Source organism: Miscanthus floridulus, chromosome 19 (assembly GCF_019320115.1).
Source record: "Miscanthus floridulus cultivar M001 chromosome 19, ASM1932011v1, whole genome shotgun sequence".
In the NCBI taxonomy this organism is placed as follows: domain Eukaryota; kingdom Viridiplantae; phylum Streptophyta; class Magnoliopsida; order Poales; family Poaceae; genus Miscanthus; species Miscanthus floridulus.
Window position 1 is genome coordinate 65,101,684 of NC_089598.1, and position 10,437 is coordinate 65,112,120.

General features: G+C 41.3%; 1 protein-coding gene across 1 annotated transcript; it reads right to left on the bottom strand.

Annotated features, from left to right (window-relative positions):
• Positions 1-7,956: 7,956 nt before the first annotated feature.
• Positions 7,957-9,312, bottom strand: LOC136526124 (uncharacterized). Its single transcript, XM_066518889.1, has 2 exons — positions 8,404-9,312; positions 7,957-8,202 (listed from the first exon to the last, which is right to left on the bottom strand). The coding sequence occupies exons 1-2, from the start codon at positions 9,310-9,312 to the stop codon at positions 7,957-7,959; spliced, it is 1,155 nt and encodes a 384-aa protein (XP_066374986.1).
• Between the last annotated feature and the right edge of the window lie 1,125 nt (positions 9,313-10,437).

Sequence of the window (10,437 nt, forward strand, 5' to 3'; positions counted from 1 at the left end):
GCACACGGTGATTGTTACCTTGATGGTGGTGGTGGACACCACCCATACCTGTCGTGTTGCGGCGAAGACGTTGTCATAATCTCTCTTGTCGGAATGCTGCTCGACCTATGTTCCTATTGGCATCATACACCATGTCTTGACCATCGGTGTTGCTACCAGAAATGTCATTGTTGCCCGCCACGATGGTTTCCAACTCAGTAACCTTTGTCAATTAGCGTGGAAATTCATTTGTCCAATCTCTCCATGCTGTTGCCAATGTTGAGTTCAATGAGTGCGTCAATGATGGCCTTCCTAATGGCCTCATTCATCCTTTTTTGGGCATCCTCTACAATAGCTTGTAGTTGCTCTTGGCTGACACACTCGTTGAAACCCTTAGGATTGTTATCTTCAGCCTGATCACTTCCTGCCATTGTAAACACAAAAACAGGAACAAACGGTGAAAGTTATCCCTACCAAATGACTACGTGGTTGTAGTGGTGTCACTTTTCACAGTAAGTGGAAGCGTCTTACCAAGCTCTTACAAAGTTCTTACCAACACAAGCAGTGGGAGGTACAACCGGTGGCTGGTTTGTGATATCTGTGAGGAAGTGGTACCGAGATTGCAAGGCCCTTTTTTTGTACTGATCTAAAGAATTTTTGGAGCTTGGAAGACAAACAAAGAGTAATATGTATATCTAGCACACAAGTCAGTAACAGAAAGTAATGTTGAATTATAGTCTAAAGTACTTGTTCTCGTTGCTGGTCTAAAATGCTCCAAGTACCAGGTGTGTAACAAACAAGCAAGTATGGTGGATAGCAAGGTGACAGGTGTGTGAAAAACAAGTATAGTGGATGGAAACAGCAACACAAACAAGGAACTAGACAGCACACGCTAACACAGCTCATTTTGGTCTTCTCTATGTGCTCCTCTAGATATTGTTCCTCTTTTGCCCCTCTCTTTTTTTCTATTTTTTAGGTTATCGTTGTTTTTTTGGGAAATTTTGACTTTTTTATTTTATTTTTTTGATATTTTTCCTTTACTTAGGAGCACAAAACAAGTAACCATAGAAAATATGAGCTGAAACAAGTGAAAGACGTGGCCTGTGGAATTTTCAGAAAACTTGCTCAAAATCGACAAAAGCCTTGTGACCACGAAAAGAGGATCTTGTGACCACTTTTTGACCAATCTAAAAATTTTGAACCCCGGCAAAGCTTGGGATAGACAGATCCGAAATTTTTTTCTGATCGATTTTGATATATGGAACATCGAAATCGGAGTCCGTATGCGAAAACTAGACCAGTTTTAAGAATTGGCTCCGAATTAGAGGACAAAACGGGAACAATGTGCGCAAAATTGGTCACGAAAGCAAAGATTTGATGGAAACGATGGAGGAAAACACACGAACTGGACTCTAACATGACCTAACCAGTAACAAGACCTCGACCAGGACACAAACTCAACACAACGGACTCTGAAACTGAAATATGCAAAGGCTATGTCGCGGAAGGTTCTAGGACAGGAAAAACGAGTATGGCACTGGACTATGGGACGAATGCAAAACACTCAAAACTAGGGAATAAAAGTGAACCTGACAGTATACCTTAGCTCTGATTACCACTTAATGTAGATGGGGATCCCAATCTTTCATCAGGTGATGGTAACTTAATGACACACCAATCCAGCTTCAGATCGAAAGATCAAACCCTGCAATCTTAGCACCACAGCTCCTCTGGTTATCAACCGAGTCATGAACCAGGTTGACCTTGCCAAGAAGGCTAATCCCTCCCTGTGCAACGAAGAACACAAGCAAGAACAAGAAAGAACACAACCAAATTGCAGATGAATGATTAAACTCACGAAGTTGGGGTCTCACAAACCGATGAACAGCGAAACTGTTCTTGACAGATTAATCTAAGCAAAACCCAAAACCTAATGACGGCAGCGGCATATAATTATAAAGGTCTTAGGGTCATTGCCTACCCTGAACGTGCCCCCTAATGGGCCCAAACACGATACACGGTCCAACGGACCAAAAGAAGGTGTCGCAGCACCCTAGTAGATTCTAGATGCAGACTTGTTTCGATGATTCCCATTGATTCTGAAGAGGTTTTGACGTGAAACCACTTGGATTGGCTTCCTTATCAAATTATATTTCCATCCATATATGGATCATTGAAAACGAAGTCTGGATGCGTCCTGGGTGACTAGTTTAAGGGAGACTGGTCCTAGAGGCCGAGGCAGACTTGATTTCTTGTTGGACTGGGCCTCCGACTTGTGTTGGACGTCCTTGGTGGTCATCATCACCTCTACCACTTCCTCTAAGTCCTTCATGACCCTCTCCAATGTTCCTAGGCAAGATAACATCATTAGGTAGTAGTCTATTCTCAAAAGTATGAAAAGTATCGCTTAAGAACGAGCTCACCTCTAAATTGAGTTGTCGCTTTCGAGCCCGGGTCATTGGACCTTGCATGACGGTTGGAGGATCAGCTGGTACCTCTAAAGAAGTGATGTCCTCATCAGAAGCTATAACTTGTAAGCAACATTTGCTTTCCATTCAGTAATCTTGTATGGCCCTACATATCTAGGCGCAAGCTTTCTTTTTACTCCAAACCTCTGTACTCCCTTCATAGGTGACACTTTTAAATATACATAGTCTCCCACTTCAAAAGTTAGTGTTCTTCTTTTATCAGCATAACTCTTTTGTCTTGATTGAGCTGCTTTCATATGCTGTTGGATAATGCATACCTATTCTTTAGCTTCGGTGACAAAGTCAATGCCAAAGTATCTTCTTTTGTCGGGCTCAATCCAATTCAAGGGAGTTCTACATTTTTGGGCATACAAGGCTTCAAAAGGAGCCATTTTGATGCTCGCTTGATAACTATTGTTGTAAGAGAACTCAGCTAAAGGTATCCATTTCTCCCATGAACCCTTGGAAGATATAACACAAGCTCTCAACATATCCTCTAAGATCTGGTTTACTCGCTCGGTCTGTCCAGATGTTTGTGGATGGAATGCTAAACTTCTCATTAGTTTAGTTCCCAAAGCTTGGTGCAAGTGTTCCTAGAAATAAGCTATAAACTGTGGTCCCTGATATGAGATTATGGTCCTTGGTACTCCATGTAGCCTCATGATCTAAGAAACGTACAGCTCAGTGTACTTCCCAACGTGATTCCATGTGTTCACCGGTATAAAATGTGCTGACTTGGTGAGACGGTCTACAATGACCCATATGGAATCATGACCTTGATGTGTCATCGGAAGGCCTATAATAAAGTCCATACTTATTTCCTCCCATTTCTAGCCTAGAATAGGCAAAGGCTGAAGTAATCTAGCCGATTTCAAATTAATGACTTTTACTCTACTGCAATTGTCACACCTAGCGACAAAGGCGGCAATCTCTTTTTTCAGCTTGGTCCACCAAAAATGGGTTTTCAAATCTTGATACATTTTGCTACTACCTGGATGGATAAACAACTTGGATGAACGAGCTTCATCTAAAATTTGATTTCTATGCTCACGGTCCTTCGGTACCACAAGTTGGTCCTCAAACCATAGCACACCTCTTTCATCTAATCTAAAATGCTTGGTTTCTTGTTCTTTCATCTTTCTCTTGATGTGAAAAACACCTACATCTTTCTTCTGCAATTCTATGATTTTACTCCCAAGTGAGCAATTGACAGTGATATTGTGCAGCATAACAGGATGTAACAAATTAAATCCATTTTCCAACAAGGCTTTCAAAGTGTTGTAATGAGATTTCTGACTAAGTGCATCTGCTACAACATTGGCTTTTCCTGGATGGTAGTGCACATCCAAATTGTAGTCCTTGATTAGCTCTAACCATCTTCGTTGTCTCATGTTTAGCTCAGGTTGAGTGAAGATATATTTGAGGCTTTTGTGGTCAGTATATATATGACATACATTTCTCAACAAATAATGTCTCCATATCTTCAATGCATGAACAACTGCTGCAAGCTCTAAATCGTGCATAGGGTAATTTACTTCATGCTTTCTCAACTGCTAAGAAGCATAGGCAATACCTCGACCTTCTTGCATGAGCACACACCCCCAACCTATACCCGATGCATCACAGAATACATCGAAAGGCTTTTCAATGTCGGGTTGTACTAGAACAGGAGCTGTAGTTAATAGGGTCCTTAGGGTGTGAAAAGCTGCTTCACACTCTAGCGTCCAACTGAACTTTTCATCCTTCTAAAGTAGTCTGGTCATGGGCTTAGTGATACGATGCGATGTCCCGATCTTCACGATGTAGGATCAATCACCAGATAACTAGCTGAAGAATAGCCGGATAACTTGCTGCAGGCAGCGATAACTAGTGCAACCTGGCAAATAAAACTCGAAGCCAACCACCGTCTTTAACCGGTAACCTGAATCGAGGATTCGCCCAACCACACTCTCAAGAAACCAACCAACACAACCTACAATCAATCAAGGTAAACCTCGAAGGCAGTAGGAGCACCAATTGGGAGCGGATGAAGCCGCCGCTTCTGTAAATCCCGCAAAGGAAATCACAAGAGCAAAGGGGTAGAGATCACTCTCAATATTTGTTAGCACACAACTGAACAAAAGGGGGTTCTGTATTTCAATTATCAAAAGTCTTCTTTTGCTTAGGAGTACATAGATATTTATACTAGGAACAGCCCTCCTAGATAGGTATAAACATGAAAAGGAAATGAAAAGGCAGGCTATGTGAACAGACTTCCACGAAATGGGTTTCTGAGCAGTTTCCACATGGTTGTTGGTCTTCTGCGTAGTCTTTAGTGTTTTGGCAATAACTCCATCTTGGAAAATCCAAAAGACGTGTGGTTGGTTGCGTTGGAAAGCTAACTTGATAAGGTTTCACACCATGTATAGCATGCACCACGAAACATTATAGAATGGTACAGTTCAATATGAGAATTTGTACCAATATCATGTCCCGAGAAGACTGTTAACCCTCTGAGCAGTCTGCACTAAAGCTGGTCGGATCTGCACTAAAACTGGTCGGCTCTGGTCGGCCTTGAAGCATTAGAAACTAGACTTCACAAGCTTTCCAAAAAGTCCTCATGAACCTCCATAGCCTTCAGGAATAAAAAGTTATGATATTTTCTTCTTGACAGTACTGTCAGTTTCGAGCGGTCTGACCAGTATGCACTAAGCTGGTCGGATTTCATTAGTTACTGCTCGGAACTGCTCGGCATTAGCATCATTGGAAAGTAGACTCAATAAGCTTTCCAAAATGTGCTCATTCACCTTCATAGCCTCTAGGAATCAAAAGTTATGAATATTTCTTTCTAACTGTTCTACAGGACTGGTCTGGTTCGAGTGTGGTTCTTCTCTGTGGTCATTACCTTGTGTGTTCTTGCCATACTCTTTAGTGATCCTGAGCAACAACAATGTGCACGACTTAGGCAGTATATAATTCTCATTAATATTAAATTGAACTTCATAAAGTAGCGCGTTCACCTCTTGTTGTAGCTTCTTTGCTCGACTACGTGTAATTGGGCCACCAAAGGCTTGGGCTGGTGTCGATGTAGGTGATACTTGAGTTGGTGTTACTTGAATTGGAGGTTGTAACATGTTGGTTAATGACGTGGTCATATCATCCTCCCCCTCTTGAAAAGGAGTCGTCCTCGACTCTAATCTGTCTTCTCTTATGAATGGCGATAAGTCAGCAACATTGAAGGTCATACTCACACCATAGCTTGCTGGAAGATCTATCTTGTATGCATTATCATTGATCTTTGCAAAAACACGGAATGGTCCATCTCCTCGAGGCAACACTTTGGATTTGCGCTTATCAGGGAAGTGATCCTTGCGCAAATGTATCCACACCAAGTCCCCTGGTTTGAATAACACTTTCTTCCTATGTTTGTTCATACTTGTAGCCTTGCGTTTAGCACTTAGTTCAATTGCCTCCTTGGTCTTCTCATGTATCTTCTTTACATATGCAGCACGCTTGGAAGCTTCCATGTTGATTCTCTCCTGCAATGGAAGGGGCAACAAATCGATCGGAGCAATAGGTTTGAACCCATATACGATTTCAAAAGGACACAAGTTAGTGGTAGAGTGTACTGCCCTGTTATAAGCAAACTCCACATGTGGCAAGCAATCCTCCCAAATCTTCAAGTTCTTTTTCACCATGGTTCGCAGCAACATTGACAATGTACGATTCACCACCTCAGTTTGTCCGTCGGTTTGAGGGTGACAAGTTGTTGAGAACAAGAGCTTGGTTCCAAGTTTAGCCCATAATGTTTTCCAAAAATAGCTCACGAACTTGACATCACGATCAGACACAATGGTTCTGGGCATCCCATGTAGCCTCACAATTTCCCTAAAAAAAAATTAGCAACATGTGAAGCATCGTCGCTCTTGTTGGAGGGGATAAAATGAGCCATCTTTGAAAATCTATCAACCACAACGAATATAGAATCCTTTCCTCTCTGAGTTCTAGGTAACCCTAAAATAAAATCCATGCTTATGTCTTCCCAAGGAATGTTAGGAGCAGGTAAGGGAGTGTATAAGCCATGAGGATTTAATTTTGACTTAGCTTTGTGACAGGTGATGCATCGTTCCACAAATCTGATGACATCTCTCCTCATCTTAGGCCAATAGAAATGATCACCTAGCAGTTCATATGTTTTCTTCTGTCCAAAATGACCTGTTAGTCCACCTCCATGTGATTCCTGCAACAAAAGCAATCTAACAGAAGAATTTGGAACACAAAGCTTGTTAGCTCTAAACAGAAATCCATCATGTATGTGATATTTTTCCCAACCTTTTCCATCTTTACAATGATTATACGGTTCTGAAAATTCAGGATCATTATTATACAAACCTTTCAAACTTTCAAGACCCAACACCTTGACTTCAAGTTGATTTAACAACACACTCTTTCGAGACAAAGCAACAGCAACCACATTGTCCTTACCTTTCTTATATTTCACAATGTATGGAAATGTTTCGATGAACTCAACCCACTTGGCATGGCGACGGTTCAGCTTAGCTTGTCCCTTCAAGTACTTCAAAGCTTCATGATCGGAATGAATAACAAACTCCTTCGGCCATAAGTAGTGCTGCCATGTCTCAAGTACACGCACCAAAGCATACAATTCTTTGTCATACACAGAATAATTTAATTGGGCACCTCCCAATTTTTCACTAAAATATGCTACTGGTTTTCCTTGTTGCATTAAAACTCCTCCTATCCCAATTCCACTAGCATCACATTCTACTTCAAAAGTTTTAGTGAAATCAGGAAGAACAAGCAATGGTGCTTCAGTCAAACGTTTCTTTAATTCTTGAAAAGCAGTTTCTTGTGAGTTCCCCCATTTAAAATCAACCCCTTTCTTTGTCAATTCATTCAAAGGAGCAGCGATGGTACTAAAATCTCTCACAAATCTCCTATAAAAACCAGCAAGGCCATGAAAACTTCTTACTTGACTTACATTCATAGGAGTTGGCCAATCCTTGATGGCTTTCACCTTTGATTCATCTACTTCTATGCCCTTTCCTGATACAACAAAGCCTAGAAACACAACATGGTCTGTGCAAAAACTGCACTTCTCAAGATTAGCAAATAATTTCTCCTTTCTAAGCTCATCCAAGACTTGCCGAATGTGTTTCATATGCTCTCCAATAGACTTGCTGTAAATTAGAATATTATCAAAGTAGACAACAACAAATTTTCCAATGAAAGCTCGTAGGACATGGTTCATTAATCTCATGAAAGTACTAGGGGCATTAGTCAAACCAAAAGGCATAACTAACCATTCATACAACCCAAATTTAGTTTTAAATGCAGTTTTCCATTCATCTCCCGCTTTCATTCTAATTTGATGGTAACCACTTCTCAAGTCAATTTTAGTAAATATTATGGAACCACTCAATTCATCAAGCAAATCATCTAACCGTGGAATAGGATGACGATAGCGAACAGTGATATTATTTATAGCTCTACAGTCAACACACATCCTCTAAGAACCATCCTTTTTAGGCACTAATATTACAGGAACAGCACAAGGACTTAAGCTTTCCCGAACAAAACCTTTATCAAGAAGTTCTTGTACTTGCCTTTGTATTTCTTTTGTTTCTTCAGGATTGGTGCGGTATGGTGGATGGTTAGGGAGTGCAGCCCCTGGAATGAGATCAATTTGATGTTCAATTCCACGAATGGGAGGTAGTCCTGCCGGTGTTTCTTTTAGAAAAATGTCTTCATAGTCCTGCAAAAGATGAGACACAACACTAGGAAGAGAGGTGATATCATTAGGTGAAATTAAAATGTCTTTGCACATAAGTACAAAGAGCACTTGATCTGGGTTATTCCTCACTTCTCTCAGCTCAGATTTTGTGGCTAGCATAACTAGATGCTCTCCCTCTCCTTTCTTTTTATCTCTCAAATTTGGCTTGTGGCACTCACTCACCGAATTGTGGATGGCACTCAATTTCTTTTGCTCTTCTGTTCCTTCACTTGCCGGACTAATTTTAGTTTGCTTTTGTAAGTGCTCAGCCATGATTTGTTGAGGCGTCATAGGCTTGAGTACAAACTTCTTTCCTTTCAAATCTAGTGTGTACTGATTTGTTCTCCCACAATGCTGAGTATATCGATCATATTGCCAAGGTCTTCCAAGCAGCAAGTGGCACACAGACATTAGTGCCACATCACACTCTACTATGTCAACATATTCACCAATTTTGAATGGAACCTTTACTCTATATCCAATCTTAATATCTCCTGAATCATTCAACCATTGGACATGATAGGGATGAGGGTGCCGCTGTAGTTTCAAACCAAGCTTATCAACCATCTCACGACTAGCAATATTATGGCAGCTCCCACCATCAATGATCACCTTGACTACCTTATCTTGCACTTTAGCTCTGGTTTGAAAAAGATTATGTCGCTGTCCATTTTCAGCTTCCTTCATTTGAACGCTCAAAATTTGAGCCACCACAAGAGCAGCGCCTTGCTCAAATTCACATCTAGTATGTTCCTCATCTTCATGAGCCTCATCATCACACTCTTCCTCAACTTCCTCTTCACTAGCTGATTCATATTCTCCATTGTCTTTCACAATGATCACACGATTATTCGGACACTCCTTGATGACATGCCCATGACCTCCACACTTGAAGCATTGAATCCCACTACTCTTGGCTGTAGAACCCACTGAAGTAGTGGTGGATGCTGATGGTTTAGAGCTCATGCCTTGGGCAGCAGTGTTCTTCCCTCTAAAAATACCCTGCACATTAGAACGTAAGTCTCCACTTGAGCTTTTCGCTGATGAGGGTGCAGCAGTAAACCTTGAGATTGACTTGCCCCCTCCCGACATAGTCCTCGTACCATATGACAAGGGCTTGCTATTCTTAGCATCTTGCTACAATTGACGTTCAGCTTTAGTTGCTTGATGTACCAAATCAATAAGATGACGGTATGGATGAAACTCAACAATGCGCTGGATATTGTGATGTAACCCAGCCATGAAACGTGCAATAGTTTGCTCTTCATCTTCACACACATTGGCTCTAATCATAGCTTTCTCCATCTCTTTATAATACTCCTCAACAGAGAGGCTTCCTTGCTTCAGATTCTGCAATTTATCAAAAAGATCACGCCGATAGTGCTTCGGCACAAAACGAATTCTCATTTCTTGCTTCATCTCATCCCATGTTGCAATAGGGTTTTCTCCATCTTCTTCTCGATCATGCAGAAGTTGTTCCCACCATATCAGAGCATATCCATCAAACTCAAGAGATGCCATGGCTAATTTCTTCTCCTCTGAATAATTATGCAAGCGAAATATCTTGTCCACCTTCAACTCCCAAGTGAAGTAAGCTTCAGGATCAGATCCTCCATCAAATTTTGGCATGGTAAATTTTAGTTTGCCAAACCTCTCCTCATGGTTGCCTCTTCTATGACGTTGGCGACCACCATGATATTGGGAATGATTATCTTCATCCACATCTTCAGATTCATCACTGTCATCATTTCTTCGACCTCGTCCTCTTCCTCTACCATGTGCAGCACCTTGGTTTCTCCTTACTTGTTCTCTTGCTCTTCTAGCAGCAGCTCTTCCATCACTATCTTCTCCATCTTCACCATGGTTGCTTGCACCATCATGAGGTTGACGACGCCCTCTGATTTCAGTCAAAAGAGCCTGAAGATCTTGGGTCAACCGATCTTGCTTCTCTTCCATGCTTTGCTGGAGTTCATTAAATTGTGCCATAGTAACACAATCTTCTATCTCAACACCACCCATCTCCTGTGTAAGGTTAGCTGAATATGAACAATAGGTATTTATGGAAAAAAAATAAAATTTGGTAGCTCTCACAACCTCACCTCTCGTACCAACCGAAGCTCTTATGAAGTCCCTGCGGGTTATAGGAAAAAAAAACTGTGTGTAGTGGTAACGAAAGTGATGGCTAGGCGAATACAAGACCAGAGAGTACCGATTACG